The 18,219-nt window shown below is 34.4% G+C and overlaps 1 protein-coding gene across 13 annotated transcripts in view; it reads left to right on the top strand.

Moving 5' to 3' along the window:
* The window catches only part of ATRX (ATRX chromatin remodeler), a 307,952-nt gene that overhangs the window by 189,927 nt on the left and 99,806 nt on the right, over nt 1-18,219 (top strand). For all 13 annotated transcript variants that reach the window (XM_053202513.1, XM_053202509.1, XM_053202506.1 and 10 more), the window contains 5 exons: nt 2,717-2,863; nt 3,027-3,204; nt 10,550-10,687; nt 12,484-12,659; nt 14,064-14,181. In XM_053202513.1, coding sequence (XP_053058488.1) covers nt 2,717-2,863; nt 3,027-3,204; nt 10,550-10,687; nt 12,484-12,659; nt 14,064-14,181 — 757 coding nt within the window. The remainder of the gene's footprint in view (nt 1-2,716; nt 2,864-3,026; nt 3,205-10,549; nt 10,688-12,483; nt 12,660-14,063; nt 14,182-18,219) is intronic.

Genomic DNA, 18,219 nt, shown 5'->3' with positions numbered 1-18,219 from the left:
CATTTCTTGTTTTTTGTCTCTTTCTTGTTTTTCTGATTTTCTTTAATATATTTGGATTTCTTTCTCTGTATTCTTTGCATGTTTATTGGTGGTTTTTGATACATGGTTATCATTAGGTTTGTTATAGCCTCTTCCGCATATCACAGTCTATATTGAGTTGATGGTCATTTAAGTTCAAACCAATTGTTTCCTGCTCTCTTCTACATATTTTCTGTATATGGTGCCATATTTTATATCCTTTTATTTGTTCGTTTACTGATGTTTTACAGTGATGTTCATTTTTAATGCTTTTGTGTTTCCTACTTTTATACTGTCACGTTTTCTCTCCTTTCAACTCAAAAGAGTCCCCTTTAATTTTCTTATAGGGATGGTTTGTTGGTCATTAAACTCCTACAGTTTTTGTTTGTCTGGGAAACTCTGTTTCTCTTTCTATTCTGAATGATAGCCTTTCTGGACAGAGCATTTTTGGCTACAGATTTTTCCCATTCAGAACCTTGAAAATTTCATGCCAGCCCCTTCTGGCCTGCAACATTTCTTCTGAAAAGGCTGTTAATAGCCTTACGGGTTTTCCTTTGTATGTCACTGTTGTCTTTTGTCTTGCTGCTTTGAAAAGTTGGTTTTTTTCCACTATATTTTGCCAATTTAATTAGAATATGTTTTGGTGTGGGTCTGCTTTTGTTCATTTTGTTGGGAGTTCTCTGTGCTTCCTTGATCTGGATATCTGCTTCCTTCCCCAAATTAGGGAAGCTTGCAGCTATTATTTTACAAATAAATTTTCTGCCCTCTTTTCTCTGTCATCTTCTTTTGGGGGTTATATAAATACAAATGTTATTAATGTTTGAGGGAGTCACTGATTTCCCTAATTTTGTTCTTATTTTGCATAATTCTTTTATCTCTCTTTTGTTTAACGTGATTACTTTCCATTACTCTGTCCTCTAGGTCATTAATTCATTCCTGTGCTTCTTCCATTCTGCTCTTCATTCCAGGGAGCCTATTTCTCACTTTGTTTATTGAGAGTTTTATCTCTGCTGTGTTATTCTTTATCTCTCTGGTAAGGGTCTCACTCATGTCTTCCTCTCTTTTCACAAGTCCAGTGAATATCCTTTTATCGTTACTTTAAATTCTCTCTTAGGTTAATTACTTATATCTGTTTCACTTAGATCTCTGGCCTTAGCCTTATTTTGTTCTTTCATCTGGGATAAATTTCTCTGTCTTCTCATTTTGTCTGTGTCTCTGTGCCTGTTTCACTGTGTTAGAAAAGTAAGCTACATCTCCTGTTCTTTAGGGTAATGGCCTTATGAAGAAGAGGTCCTATAATGCTGTGCCATATAGTGTCCCATGTTCCCCAGGGTCTGTTGCTTCTGGGACTAACTCCAGTGGGTGCTGCGTGTGCTTTGCTGTTTTGTCCTGGCTGCTTTATCCTTCAGGCCAGTTGTCTGCAGAGGCTCTCTTTATCTTAGCAGTGTTTGGTCCATGGTCTGAATATGGTGAGTTTTAACTAGGTGTGCTCTGGTCTGCTTGTGGAATGAGAACTGTTGCAACTGCTGCTAAAACAAGACCATGAAAACTCCTTGGTCAGGGGACATGGTGTGAACAGGGGTTTGGGCTGGTCTGGGGGTGACTTGGAGGGGTGCTTCCAGTGGAGTGCTGTTGTTGGGGGCTTATTGTAAATAAGTTAGGTAGGGAGTGCCAGTGCTTATGCTCAGGGTTAGGGCAGAGAAATGGTGCTGGCCAGTTTTTTTGTTCCTGGAGGGGTCTCTTGGTGAGTGCTGGGATGTGGTTTGAGATAAGCATATATCTTCCCCACTGTGTGCTCCAGTTGCTCTTCAATTCATTCTTTCCATGTTGTATGCCCACGGGCTGTTTGCCTTCTCTTCAAGAGCAGCACAGTGTCTTCAGGGCTCCATTTTAGCGATGACTGCTGACCTTTAAAACTTAAGCCCCGCTTTTTTCAAGAACTCATGAAATTCAGCCCCTCCCTTTCTAAGCCAGTTGCTGTGGGTTTCATTTTCCCTGTCTGCTTTACTGTGTGATATTCTGTCCCTTACCCTTCTCCGTAACCATGGCTCCCTCCCTGCCACAGCGACCATGATCCTTTTCTGCCCTAAACCGCATCTCCACACTTCCTACTTTCTTCGATGTGGCCTCTTCTTTACCTTTAGTTGTAGAATTTATCCTGCCAGGCTTTTGGTCAGTTTCTTGGGTATTTATGATGATTTGATAGTTATCTAGTTGTATTTGTGGGATAAGGCAAGCTTAGAGTCCTTGTACTCTGCTTCGATCTTCCCAAGGTATCAAGTTAGAACACTTGAAAATAGAAAAGTACTGCATAGCAGAATTCTCTTCTGAATGGGTGATGGTAGCTTCTGAACATTTGTGGGGATAGACGTTGTGTGGAGACCAGCGACTTCGTCATAGTTTTGGTATGGTTATTTCTTATATTCATATTATTATTATTATTATTGATCATAGGATCATGAAGCTTTAAGGTTAGAAGAACCTTATATATTATGTAGTCAAACTCCATCTTTTTATATATTATAATATCTCTTTCCATGTACTTTGCCTTGTTTGGACATTGTGAGCTTTGATTGGTTGCTTTATTGTTTAAAGGTAGAAGAAAACCAAGTTATTAAATCGTAAGATTGTTTCATTTATTTTAACTTTTTTACTGATATTTTAGTTGAAGATGGTAACTTAATTTGGTTTTTTGTAGGTGGTAAGTTTTCTTCATACGGTTCTTTTGTGTGACAAATTGGATTTCAGCACAGCTTTAGTGGTTTGTCCTCTTAATACCGCTTTGAATTGGATGAATGAATTTGAAAAGTGGCAGGAAGGATTAAAAGATGATGAGAAGCTTGAGGTATTATATTTTAAATATTTTCTCTTATTAAAATAACTGCAAGAAATTCATATAGTAAAAGAAAAGGATTTTTAATTATTAAGGATGCATATTTACATGGGAATAATTAGTATTCCTACATTCCTAATAGCTACCTTTAAAAATCTTTATTTTCTCACAAAAGGTCTCTGAATTAGCAACTGTGAAACGTCCTCAGGAGAGAAGCTACATGCTGCAGAGGTGGCAAGAAGATGGTGGTGTTATGATCATAGGCTATGAGATGTACAGAAATCTTGCTCAAGGAAGGAATGTGAAGAGTAGGAAACTTAAGGAAATCTTTAACAAAGCTTTGGTTGATCCAGGTAATATATTAAGAGACACTGAGATAAATAAGTTGAATAAAAAATTGCTGATGTTCGGTTTAACAGGTAACTACTTTATTGAGCAACTGGTAAGTAGCTGGTTTTTGTTTATCCTTCAGGTTTTTTCCTTCTTTTTTTTTTCTTAGTAAAATTTTATTAAGGTGATAGCACCCTTACTGTTGCCAGCTGTTCAGAATTCAGTTGTTGAGTCTGGAAGTATTTGAAGTTTTTATGGGAGATCTTGTTAATAAGTAAAATTACATTAGGTACCTATGTCACAATTGCATTTTCTTCCAGCTGTCTGAATATTAGATGATAACAAGACCTCTCTCCATACTCTGAAAACAGTTCTTAAGTTTCTTTCCCAAGTTTATATCATTAGAAGAATTGCTACATGGTCCCCCCCACTATGTTTTGAAGTGTCATCACTATGGAAAGTTAATATTTGCAACACTGTCTAACCTTAGGACATTAAGATCCAAATATTTAATTCTTAATTGGCACTTGGAAAAGCAGCAAGTTGTACTATTTGCAAAACTAATTACTTTTTTTTAATTTTTTTAATCTTTTTATTTATTTTTGAGAGAGAGTGAGAGAGAGAGAGAGAGAGAGAAACAGAATGCAAGGTGGGGAGGGTCAGAGAGAGAGAGGGAGACACAGAATCCAAAGCAGGCTCCAGGCTCCGAGCTGTCAGCACAGAGCCTGATGTGGGGCTCGAACTCACAAACTGCGAGATCATGACCCGAGCCAAAGTCAGACACTCAACCGACTGAGCCACCCAGGTGCCCCACAAAATGAATTAATTTTTAATTATTTGTTTTTTCCTTTTTAAACTTTATCTTAACATATCTAATTACATTAAGACACTTATTGAGGCTTTAGATGTGTGTTGAGAAAATGTAATTTTCACTGTCAGAATAACAGTATTCTTTAGAATCCATCACTTTACCTTTTTTTCATTTATTTTTTTATATTATATTCTTTTCACATTTTTTTCAGGTGTAATTCACAGAATTGTAAGATACTTAAATTATACAATGTGATGATTTGACATATAAATACATTTGGAAGTGTTACCAAGAGTTAGATGGAAAAGGAAAGTGGCTTGCTATTCTCGCTGCCACATTAAATAATTACAGAGCAGTGAAACGAAAGAAAAGCAGAGCAAAGTTTTATTAAAGTACACTCCAAGGGAGAATCTGGCAACTCCAGAGAGACTGAGGCCCTGAAACTCCTGGGTGTGGGCTTATATCAGTTTTTTCTTTTGGGTAGTTCCTAGGTTTGCAACATTTGAGTGACAGGCCTGGATTATGTAATAATTAGCCAACTGTGCATGTCCTTTCCCAATATGTATTTGAAACACCTTTATGGGGTAGGAAACCACAGCATTATTTCTATTCTAGAGACATAGGTCAAATAAGGACAAGCAGCTGCTTTCTGCAAAAGTGCAACACGCACAACAAACTTAACTCTTCCTCTGTTGGGGTGTTGTAATTGCAAACTGACTGTTACATGGGTGGAATAGGGTGGTCCCTGGGTGATCCTCGGTTGGGGCTCTCCATCAAGACGTCTAAGGTCCATACTCCTGTTGCCCATTAGCTTCCTGCCTAACAGAAAGATTTACCACTTTGAGTTACACATCTATGACCTCACATATTTACTCACCCCATTTTTTTTTTTTTTTTGGTGAGAGCATTTAAGTTTTACTCTTTTAGCAAATTTTAATTCTACAATTAAATTTAGTGTTATCAGCTATACTCACCATGTTATACATTAAATTCTCAGACCTTATTAAACTTAGAACTAAATGTTTGTACTGTTTTGCCTCTTTTTTTAGGTAATGATGTAACTAACATGCACCAAAGTAACATTGCCATTGTAAATCTAAGGCTCAATGAGTTTATCTTTCTCCCGTGATTAAAATATTTGTCTAAAAGTTCTGTGGTGGTTTTATTGTCAGAGAACTTTAAGCTAGTGAATAGTATTGCAACATATTTTTCAGAAAGTTGCTTTGGAATAGTTAAAACAACAGTGTCCAAATGCTTAATATTGTGATTTGTTCATGAGGAAATACATTTAAAAAAATTAAAGCTCATAATGCGAAGAGTAACATTTGTTATTTCCATGTAAATCATTTAGTGACATTTTAAACATGTTTTACTTTAGAATAATTTTTTACAGAAAACTTGAAGTGATAGTAAAAAAAAGCTCCCATATTCCCTACATCCAGATTTCCCACTGTTAACAGCTTGTATTGCCATGGTAGATTTGTCAAAACTAAGAAATTGATACAGTGTTGGTTTATTGTTAACTAAACACCAAACTATATTTGAATTTGACCATTTTTCTTGTTTGCATTCTATTCCATGATCTGATCCAGGGTATACCACATTGCATTTAATTGGCTTGTCTTCACAGTTTTGTCTGGTCTATGACAATTTCTATCTTTATTTTTCATTATCTTGTTAGTCTTGAGTACTGTGCAAGTATCCTATTTTATGTTCACTAGTGTGTATTTGTTGTTTTTCTTGTAATTAGTTTGGAGTTACAGGTTTTTGAAAAAATTTACCAGAGGTGAAACACCCTTCTTATCACAATCATATCAGGAGTACATTAGAATGACATGAGATTACTGGATCTGCTATTTTTACCTGTCCCTGTTCTTTGGAAGTCAGTCACAAAGTCTAGCTTACCCAAGTTAGGGGAAGGCTGGGATTAAGCTCCGTCTCCCTTAGTGGCCAGTATCTACACATAAAATTTGGAATTTTTCTTTAAGAAATATTTGTCCTTTCCTTTTTATATAATCAATCATTGATTTATAGCAGTATAGACTAATAATCTATTATTAGTTTATATTTTAGACTGTAATGTTATTTTGCTGTTCAAATTGTTACTATTTGGCCATTGGGAGCTCTTTCACATTTGTAGATTGGTTCGTGTATCCCTTTGATATTTCATTCTTTTTGTTGTTGTTTTAAGCACTTCATTACTTTCTGGTACTATAAGGTATTCCAGGCTCATGTTATATTGTCTCTGCCCCCTACCCCAGAATTAACCATTTCAGTAATGTGCCATGGTTTCTCTTATTGTAAAATAGTGTTTACAAACCAAGATCTGGTGCTTAGTAGTGTTTGTTACTACTGGAGTATCATTGCTTTTAAGTCCTCTAAGCAGACAGAACTAGGTGATATGTGTACTAATCTATGTCTATGCACAAATCTATCCCTTTGTGTGTGTGTATAGAGATAAATTTGATTTTGTAATGGTGTCTTTGACTCTAATCCAGTGTCATAGGGTTCAGTTTCACCTTCATCGTTAATCTGTTACTTGTCTTTCCAACTATGGGAATTCTGGCTCCAGCCACCTGCCATCCGTTTATTTGTTCAGTTTCATTACACACTAAAGTAATTTCAGAATTGTTAACCATATTGTTTCACAGTTGTTTCTATGTGAGAAACAGATTTAACCACTATAGTACAGTGTTTATGATTGTTTTTGTCTATAGTTTAATAATTTATAGTTAAAACGTTATTTTCTAAAGTCACTTAGGTTAGTTTCTGTGTTTTATTATTTGTACACATGAAAGTATATACTTTGTAATGTAGAGTTTAATGGGTTTTGACAAATGAATAGAGTTATCTCTTTATAACCTCATTACTAGCTTTTTGTTGTTGTTTAATTCATAGTACAGTTAACGTTAAGTCACACTAAGCATTTATTCATTGTGGTAGCTTTAGTATTAATCTACATTATCTCATTTTAATTTAATGACTAGAGTTTGTTGTGGTAAAAATACACATAACATAAAATCCATTTAACCATGTTAAAGTATAATTCAGTGGCATTTAGTATATTTACAGTGTTATGTAACTATCACAACTATTTTGTTGAACCCTACAGCATTTTCATTTACCTCAAAAAGAAATTTTGTACCCATTAGCAGTCACTTTCAAATGCCCTATCACCTGGAAACTACCAACATATTTTTTGTCTCAGTGGATTTGCCTTTTGTGGAGATTTCATAAAAATATTTCTGGACATTTTATAAAAGTGAAATCATACAATATCTGACTTCTTTCAGTTAGCATAAGGCTTTCAAGCTTTATTTGGTTTGTAGCATGTTATCAGTACTTCAGTCCTTTATATATACACACAATATTAATTCAAGGTACTATTTGATTTAAACAATAAAATAGACCTAGGTAATTAAATAAAATAATGACAGATTTCCATGGTGTATTGAACTATTTCACTCAGCCTTGATTTTTGAACAGAAGAACTTTTCTTCAAGCCTCTTGCTATATCCCTTTTCAGAACTGCATGACTGCATTCTCCCTTTATTTTTTCTATTATGATTTCTAAATATAGCTGTTTTCACATCCTACCACTTCATTCATAGATCATTGGAATGAGGTTTTCCAGAAAGTAGATATTCAGGATTATTAAACTTATGCAGAGAGAGAGAGGGAGACAGAGAATCTCAGGCAGGCTCTGCACTGCCAGTGCGTAGCCCGATGCAGGGCCTCGAACTCAAGAACTGTGAGATCATGACCTGAGCCCAAATCAAAAGTCGGACACTTAAGCGACTGAGCCACCCAGGCCCCCTAAAACTTCTTAAGATTTTAAAACTTTTTTATGTTAGAATGTGATGTACATTCCTATCTTTGTAAACAGAATATGAATAACATCTTTTAGCTTTTTTGTTGATTCAGGGTTATTCATGAGTATATTTGCTTTTATTCTGTCTTCATACTCTTATTCGCTCAGATAGCCCTACTAAGGAAAGGGCCCCCTTGCCTTCCATTGCCACACTAATAAATAGTTCTTCTTAAGTTAAATTCTAAAAGCAATACATGTTCTTAAGCAAAATACAAACAGAAGGAAAAGGTATATATTAAAAAATAAAAGTTCATCCGTCAGTGAACACTTAGGTTGTTTTTCCATGTCTTGGCTGAACGTGGGAGTGCAGATATCTCTTTGAGATAATGATTTTGTTTCCTTGGATATATACCCAGAATTAGAAATGCTGTTTCATATGGTAATTCTACTTTTCAATTTTAGAGGAACCTTCATAGTGCCTGCACCAATTTACCTTCTTACCAATGGTGCACAAGCGTTCCCTTCTCTTTACATCCTCACCAACAGTTGTTATCTCTTGTCTTTTTGAGAATAGTCATTCTAACAGGTATGAGGTGATATCTCATTGTGGGTTTGATTTGCATTTTCCTAGTGATTAGTGATGTTGAGGTCTTTTTTGTGTACCTGTTGCCCATTTGCATGTCTTCTTTGGGTCCTCTGCCCATTTTTAAAGAAGATTGTGTGGGTGTTTTTTCAGGCATGTTTTTTATATTGCAGTGTTTAGAGTCCCAAGGCCACTCTCAGGTTCAGTAATTAACTAGAACTCATGGAACTCAGAAAAGCTGTGTTGGTTATTACAGTGAAAGGATACAAATTAAAATCAGCAACAGGAAAAGTCACAGGGCATCCAGGAGAAATCCTACTGATCTGTCAGTGGAAATGTGCAGACCGCAGTTACTTCTCCCAGCAATGATGTGTAACAGTACATACAGAGCGTTGCTAACCAAGCACACGTATCCAGGCCTTGGTGTTTAGAGTTTGGGCTTGGTCACAAAGACATGTTTGACCACCCATGTGAGTGATCTTAGTCTTTACCCCTTCTAAAGGTCAAGAAGATGCCAAAGGCCTTGTTGCCCCAATAATTCACCTTTTTAGACTATCTGGTGTGTGTCCTAAGCCATCCAAGTAAACAAAGACCATTTTCTCAGGCAGCATATTCCAAGTTTAGAGGTTACCTCCCAGCTGCTGAAGGCAAAGGTTGGGCAGGTTTAGTCCTTTGCTACATATATGTATACATAGATAAAATCACCCTGTTTGAAGTGGTTGTTTAAATACAAACAGTATAACATACATTCTGCACATTGCATCTTTTTATTTAATATATTTTGGCATGTCTTTCCAGGTTAGTACATAGATATCTATATCATTAATTTTAGTTCTTCAACATTCCATTAAATCATAATTTTATTAACACCCTTTGATAAGCTTTTAGGTTGTTTTCAATTTTCCACCATAACAACCAGTGCTTCACAGAATATTTTTATGTATTTTTGGATACTTGCCGAAGTATATCTTTAGGATAAATTCCCAGAAATTGAAATAATGGGTCAGAAGGTACACTATTTTACATTTTAATAGATACTGTAAAGTTGTCTTCCAAAATGTCAGATGGTAATTTAGACGCTCACAAAGATTGTATGGGAGTACCTGTTTTAGCATACCCTCATGACACTGAATGTTAGATGGTGAAAATCAGTTAAGTCACTTGTGTAAAACACAATTTTTCTTTCTTGAAAACTTTCAGGATTCAAAAGAAACCAGTATGTAGCTTTTTAATACAAAGCTATGTGTAGATTTTTGTTTTTAGAAAGTATATTAGTAATTTTAAAATGTCTTAATATTTGTGTAGCCCCATCTGAATACTGAATAATAATTGTATTATTTGGCCAATCATACTGAAATGTTTACTTTTGAAATCATGTAGAAGATGAATTTTCTCTAACGCCTAACAGATGGGGAGTAATTTGACAACTGCTTTTGTTGAAATCAATATTTAAAGTAGTATGTGTGTTAACCAGCAAGCAAATTGTGTATAAACAATGCTTTAGGAAGCAATAATATGTTATGAAAGTGGATGTATTTCTTTTGAAGACGTTACTCTCAGGTGTAAGGTCTTTTATAGCTTGGAAAGTGTTCTCCCCCATCCTGTAGCCATATAACAATCAATTTATCTGTCCTTTATCAATTAAATTTTCTCCCTGCAAAGAGTATTATTTATTTGGAATAAGTTACATGGAAGATACTGCATAGCCAATTGATTTATACAGTATTTCTTAAAATGTAGCTTGAAATTTGTCTTTTCACGTATATATGAATTGCTTAGTCTTAGGCAGTTGTGTTAACTTGATATGTTGTGCTGTAATATATCTTTAGCTACTGTTTTCCAATTATTAATATATTTTGTTTTTTCAAATACCTTAAATATGTTGGAGAGATCTTTACACTCTTCTATTTTTATTTTTATATTCTTATTCAGAGAATCTTAAGTACCATCTGTAGTAGTACTTTACTCTACTGTTGGGATATAATTAATACTAGTTAGTGCCACATTACAAAATACAGCAAATATAGCAGCAGATAAAACATGACTGTTCTTATGAGCGTGTTGTTTTATTCCCACAAGAGCAGCACTTTAAAGGGTTAACTTATTTACTTAAATGGATTACATTTTCAGCTTAAATGTTGTTTTTTCTACACATTTTTATAGGCCCCGACTTTGTTGTTTGTGATGAAGGCCATATTCTGAAAAATGAAGCATCTGCTGTTTCAAAAGCTATGAATTCTATACGATCAAGGAGGAGGATTATTTTAACAGGAACACCACTTCAAAATAACCTAATTGAGTGTGAGTTAATATCTGCAGTTATGTTGTAGAGTTTTGGCATTGCCTCAGATATTATTTTTGCCACTTTGCCATTTGCCTTTCTTCTGTCTAGTATAGTCTCTGACCATGATCTACACAGGTCCATCTTAGTCTTCTATGAAAGAATACCATACATTTCAAGTGGAATGCTTTATAAATATGAATGGTAAACCATAGTCAAAAGGTGTACCATTTTGAATGTTCAAATATAAACATAGAATTTGAAATCTATAAAAATTATCAGATGTATTAATGATGGCTTTAAAAGTACAAATGCATTGGTGACTATTCAGGAGATACTGTAACAAACTATAATTTAGGGAGAGGTACTATAGGAAATTGAAAAGAAATGCCAAGTGTGAATATTTTTAGGAATGTGGAGATGCGAAAAGGAGAGCTATGTCGAATCTGTGTCAGCATAGAATTTGTTCAGACTGAGGACAGATGATGTGAACCCAGGTGACTTGTGAATTTCTCTCATTTTCATATGTGTGAGAATACTTGAGGAAACAGGAGTTATATTCAGCTAATAAATTGAAATTTCCTATTTATAATCCGTTGCAATATTTTTTGTTATTTTTATGTTATTTCCAGCCCTTTAGTAACTTAATTATTTTTTATTTTATTATTTGTAATACTGGTTATTACTTCATTGTAACCTATATTTCATCTTCATTTTTTATCTGTTTCAGTTTCCCCCTTTTCTGTTACTTCATTTGTAGAAATGCTACTTCACATTGCAAAAACAATAAAACGTTAGTTAGAAGAGTTTTATGATACAGTGAAGAAAGCAAACCAGTGGTGTTTGACAGTGAAATTCACAAAGAAGTATTTTTTTACTCCCGTGGAACTTTGCTTTAAGTGATACTGCATGTAGAGTTCATTCCTAGTTCTTGATTGAACTGCACTTAATTCTCAATATTATCCATGACTTTATTTTTAGTTTTTTTTTTTTTGAGAGAGAGATGACACAGTGATCGAGGGGCAGAGAGAGAGAAGTGGGGCTCGTGTGCACCTGAAGCAGGGCTTGTGCTCACACAATGTGGGACTCCAACTCATGACCTGAGCCAAAGTCAGATGCTGAACCGACTGAGCCACCCAGGCACCCATATTATTCATGACTTTTTAAGGGCTATGCTATAATGAGAATATGTTCTGTCTTACTTTTAATATCTAATTATATATTCTTAGAATTTTCTAAGAGAGTCCTTTGTATCCTGTAAATATCAATTTTGATGTAATAACTACTAATTTATATTGAAATGGTGAAAAAATGCTCTTTCACATTGTGATCTTATATTGTATAGGATGGCTGATAACTCTATTAAGAGCTTCTGGAACTAGAACAGTTAATACAAAATTTGATATAGTGGCTTATTACCTGATTTTATTATTTTGATTCAATATATATGTTTTTTCACTAGATACCCTTGCTGTCCATAAAATCATGGTTAGAATTACAGAATACTTGTTTCATACTCCATATCTATTATAAAGAACAGGGAAGTAGAATAAAATGTTCTTAGGTGTTTTTTTTAAACATTCATATCTAGAATATAGTGATGGTTTTATTTGAATTTCTCATCTGGTTTGGAAATCCAGTTCCAGAACTGACTTATAACCAATGTTTAGTCTATACTCAGTTTACTGTTTGTTCTTTGTAGCTTAATTCTAATGCTTCCATGCATGTGTTTTTGACATGAACATTTTATCAGAAAGTTTACCTGAGTCCCTTTTAGCTATTATTGTCGTTAGTGAACTAATGTCTTCTCTCTTAGATCATTGCATGGTTAACTTTATCAAGGAAAATTTGCTGGGATCCATTAAGGAGTTCAGGAATCGATTTATAAATCCAATCCAAAATGGTCAGTGTGCAGATTCTACCATGGTAGATGTCAGAGTGATGAAAAAGCGTGCTCACATTCTCTATGAGATGTTAGCTGGATGTGTTCAGGTACAAATATGTTCCATATAATAAAATATCGTTGCTTTGTTAGATTACAATCCCAAATGTTTTCTGAATTTAAACTTTGTTTTATGTTTTCTTTCCTCTTTTTTAAATATATAGTTTTATAGTTAAATCTCCTAGCATTGTCTTCAAAAGTTTTTGAAACATTGAACTTTCAAAAAAAGAGTTCCATTGTGAGGTTTATAGCATACTTGATTAATTCATTTGCCAAGTGTATAGCTTCATATTTTAATATGTTAATGTTTAGATTTCTCATCTTTAAGATAGGGAGTATGTAAAAGAAACACAGCTATTATGATTAAGAAATTCCTATGCTCACCTTAATTTTATAGTATAGTGGCTTGAACCTCACTTATTTGAAATATTTGTAGGAAATGTAATTATGAATTGTGAGAGGGTCATTTTTAACAAAATCCTGAAGAAACAGTTTTATTAATTTGAAGTAATAAAATAACCTGAATGGGTTAGTTAGTACTGTTTACATACAGATATTTAGTGAGCCTCTATTGGTGAGTGAATAAGTATATAGAGTTTGAGCCAGCAGTTAGTAGATCTTAAGATCCGTACATTTTCTTCAGACACTAGATATTAATCATAGCCACAAAGATGTAACAAATCTTTAGAGATAGACTGTGCTTCTGGCTGGATATTCTTTTTTTTTTTTTTTTTTTCCTGGCTGGATATTCTACCATCATATAAGGCAGTCGTTCTGTTTGTTCAGGTTAGCCATAGGTACTAGCAACTCCTCTGTTTCTGTATTGCTGCTGCTACCTAGGCAATGTTTTCCTGGTTTAGTAGTCATTTGTATCTAGCACATTTCGTGTTTGTTATTTCTTGTTCTTATAATTAAATGGTTTCAAGGGTATTTATACATGGCTTGCTTTCTCAAGTGGGTAAACAGTTCCCCTAAAGTTATGTGTTATTCTCTGGTATATTGGCACATCTTACCCGAAGGACAACCCAGACTGCATCAGACTTTGATTCATTGTTTTTAGTGTATGATTAAAGCAAGTCTTTTTCTTAACACTGCCTACTATATCCCCTTCCCACGTTTTTTCTTTCTTTTTTCTATATAGAGGAGACCATTTGAAAACATAAATTACTTGGTTGGTAATATGACCACTTCAATTTAAAACCTGCCTGGTGTGTTGCAGTCTCTTATTACCAATACATCATATTGTATAGTCATATGAAATATAATAATTACAATCATATGATGATCATTGTGTGATTAAAGAGGGTAAATATGTTTAAGAAAATGCTTTCTTGTATGTTTGGTACCTGTTTATGCATATCTTTTAGTTGCAAGCAATGATAATTCTTTGAACAGTCAATTCCTTTCATATATTTAGGTTAACTAATTTTCATTATCTTTCTTGTTAATTACAGAGGAAAGATTATACAGCGTTAACAAAGTTCTTGCCTCCAAAACATGAATATGTGTTAGCTGTGAGAATGACTCCTATTCAGTGCAAGCTCTATCAGTACTACTTAGATCACTTAACAGGTAACAAATATGCTTAGTTTATTTTTATATTTTCTCTAAAGACATTCTTTTTCTGAAGGATGTTGTTTTAGTAATTTTACCATGTCATTTGTTTTTTTTTTTCAATTGTGCATTTGAATCACATGGGTATGATTATTTTGTAAAAGCACAAATTATTTCTAATTTAAAAAACACTAAATTGTCAAAATAAACTAAGGAGCAAACTGGTGAAAAAAACATACACAGTATATTGAATAATGCTCTTAGCTTGTAATGAGCTTTATTTCAGGAAAATTATTAGTAATGTAAGAGAAAATATATAAAAGTCCAGTGTATTATTTAAAAAATTGAACCACAATAATAAAAGGCAAAAAAAAGCAAAATGCAAGGCAGGACATATATTATGCTCCCAACATTATAATAAAAATATACACAAATGCCTAAAATACATGAAAATGCTTGACAGAAATTGTTTTTGGTTTTTTGGTGGTTTCATTATGAGGATCTTTTAGATAAGAATACTTCTTATTCTTTTCTATGGGCTTTTAAGAAATACAATGGATAGGTATTAATGTTATCGTCAGTAAGCTCATGTGTCTGTGTGTGTGTCCATGACTGTGTGCCCAGGGTTGTCACTATTCACAGAGCAAAACCTAGCCTCTGGTCTGAAGTGAGATTTCTTATTTCTTAGTCACTTCATTCTGGTAACTTTCACCAAGTGATACGTTAGGTTTATTTAGGCGATACAGGTTAGAAAGTACCCATTAGCCATTGTGAATAAAATAATTGATCAAAAAAATAATAGAAGGTGGAAGTATGTACACACATATTAAAATGATGCTTTGTATCAGTAAAGGGATACTCTTCATATTAGCAGTGCATTTTATTTTATTTTAATTTTTTAACAGCAGGGCATTTTAGAGAACAGAATAATGATGGTCCTCAAGCATTATTTTGCTTTGGGGAAAATAGGATTTGAATGTTAGTGTTTTACAGAAGTGCTTTTTTGCTGAATTTAACATTTATTCATTTTTGAGAGACAGAGACAGAGCATGAGTGGGGGGTGGGGGGGCAGAGAGAGAAGGAGACACAGAATCCGAAGCAGGATCCAGGCTCTGAGCTGTCAGCACAGAGCCCAACACAGGGCTCGAACTCACAGACAACAAGATGATGACCTGAGCTGAAATCGGACACTTAACCGACTGAGCCACCCAGGCGTCCTGAAAATCACTTCTGGAAGGCACACATTTTCATTTGTATATCAGTCAGAAACTGTTAGTTTTATTGTACCATTGTGTTTTGAATGACAAAAATTGAAGACATAATTAACCAAATGTTATTCCAATGAGAGAGCTACTATGTACTTAGAGAGTTACCTTTCATTTATATCTGAGTAATAACAGGTAGTAAATTTGGTCATTTAATTTACTTTTTTTTCCATTTAAAATTTTGTTTTATCTTAGAGAAAATGCCAGCTACTGTGTTTCCAAGTATCAGAGAATCAGTTGTCTTTAATAACCAATAGCAAAATGTTAATGGCTCATATATAGACCTTAAAATGTACTCTTTTGAGGGTAATGCAATATTTAAGAATTAAGGGGGCTTTATTCTTTGTGGCTTTAATTGATAGTAAATATCCAAAGTACCAATTATTAAAAGCTTCAAACTCTGAAAAGTATGATTGTTAAATTCTCATCTGGTGCCATGAATATTTTAATTGTGAAAAGGTCTGGGGTTCCACCCTACTAAATGTGATGTTTTCTTTTCCTTAAAGTAGAATAACCTGACTTAATAGTCCCTTTGAGAAAAATGTCCATAAAAGGCCACATGGGTTCTATTAAAGGTATCTTGATTCTTACTAGAAACCTATCACCCATCTCTCTCACTTGTATTTACAATGTTTGGTATTTTTCTGTTACACATTCCAAAATTTCTTTTGTTTCTATATTTGACTCTTTTTAGATTGTACTTGGTTTTAAGAAGTTCATTTAAATTTTGCTTTTTATACCAGCAATAGTTTGGTGTTAATTTTAGTAGTGATAACTTATAATAGATTTAATATTTACAGAATTAAAGTCATAAGACTGACTTTTAATGAATTTCAAAGAAATTAAAGCCCTCTTAATTTTCCTTTATGTACATGCGCACACACACACACAATGGGATATTCAGTCTTAAAAAGAAAAGAAATGCTGGGGCGCCTGGTGGCTCATTTGGTTAAACGTCTGACTCTTGGTTTTAGCTCAGGTCATGATCTCACAGTTTGTGAGTTTTGAGCCCTGCATGGGACTCTGTGCTGACAGTGTAGAGCCTGCTTGGTATTCTCTCTTTCTCTCTCTCTCTCTCTCTCTCTCTCTCATACACACACACACACACACACTCTGCCCCTCCCATGCATGCTCACTCTCTCTCTCTCTTTCAAAATAAATAAATTTTTAAAAAAGGAAATGTTGACACATTACAATATTAATGAGCCCCAAAGAATAAACTAGGCACAAAAGGACAAATACTGTTGATTCCACTTAGATGTACCTAGAGTAGTCAGATTCATAGAGGCAGAGAGTAGTAGTTACCAGCATTTGGGGGAGAAGGAAATACAGAGTTATTTTTAATGGGTACAGAATTTCTTTCTAGGATGATGAAAAGGTTTTAGAAATGGAGAGTGGTGATGGTTGCACAACATTGTGATTATACTTAATGCCACTGAATTGTACTCTTATAAATGGAAAACAGTAATATGCTTTGTGTCTAAAATTGCATGGGTCCAAGTGTCATCCTTTAGAGACTGATTAAGTGCATCTGGAGTAGGGCTCAGGCACTTACATTTTTATAAGCCCTACAGATGATTTCATGTACCCTCAGCTTGAGATCCACTGCTCTAAATGATGTTCAGCATAACAAGCTATCAGGGAAATGTAAATCAAAACCACAGTGAGATAAATTTTATTACTAGGATGGTTATAATCCAAGAAATTAAAAAACAGCAAGTGGTAAGGATGTGGAGGAATTGGAACTCTGTGTGTTGCTGGTCTGGAATGTCAAATGGTGCAACTTATGTGGAACACAATTTGGCAGTCCTTCAAAGGTTCAGTATACAGTCACCATATAACCCAGGAATTACATGTCTAGGTGTATACTCAATAGAAAGGAAAACACTTGTGCACACAAAAGATTTATACACCAATATTCACAGCATCATTATTCATAATAGTTAAGAGCTAGAACATGTCCATCAACTGGTGAAGGGATAAACAGATTTGGTACATGCATATCATAGAACATTACTCAGCATGAAAAGGAAGAAAATGCAGATTCATGCTACAACACAGATCAACCTTGAAAACATATGCTTAAGTAAAAGAAGCCAGTCACAAATGACCACATGTTGTATGATTCCATTCACATGAAACGTCCAGAGTAGGCAAATCTGTAGAGACAAAGTAGATTAGTGGTTTCCTAGGGATGTGGGAGAAATAAGGAAATTGGGGGATAATGGCTTAGGGGTGCAGGGTTTCTTTTGAGGGTGATGAAAATGTTTTAAAAACTGGATTTTGGTGATGGTTGCACAACTCTGTGAATACACTAATGAATTGTAGTGGTAAATTGTATGTGAACTATATCTGAATAAAACTTAAAAAAAACTCAGTGACTTACTTTTTATCCACAGAAGTTTTATTCAGTTATCTTCCAGCTAATTAATTGTTCGTTCTTTATGATTTCCTGTGCCTTACATGTACTTTCAAGATTGTCTTTAACATTTCTTTTTTTTTTAAGTTTATTTATTTTGAGAGGGAGAGAGTGAGAGACAGCACAGGAGGGACAGAAAGAGAGGGAGAGAGCAAGAATACCAAGTAGACTCTGCACCAGCAGTGCAGAGCCCGACATGGAGCTCCTACTCACGAATCCTGAGATCATGACCTGAGCCAAAACCAAGAGTTGGACGCTTAACCGACTGTTACCACCCAGGCGCCCCTGTCTTTAAAAATTTCTTTAAACATAGTAAACAGTTATAGTCTATGTCTGATTATTCCAGTTTCTGAAATCCTTATAGATCTCTTT

This window comes from Acinonyx jubatus, chromosome X (assembly GCF_027475565.1).
Source record: "Acinonyx jubatus isolate Ajub_Pintada_27869175 chromosome X, VMU_Ajub_asm_v1.0, whole genome shotgun sequence".
NCBI classification, from domain to species: domain Eukaryota; kingdom Metazoa; phylum Chordata; class Mammalia; order Carnivora; family Felidae; genus Acinonyx; species Acinonyx jubatus.
Note: the sequence above shows the minus strand (reverse complement) of the source record. Positions and strands in the feature narration are given on the sequence as shown.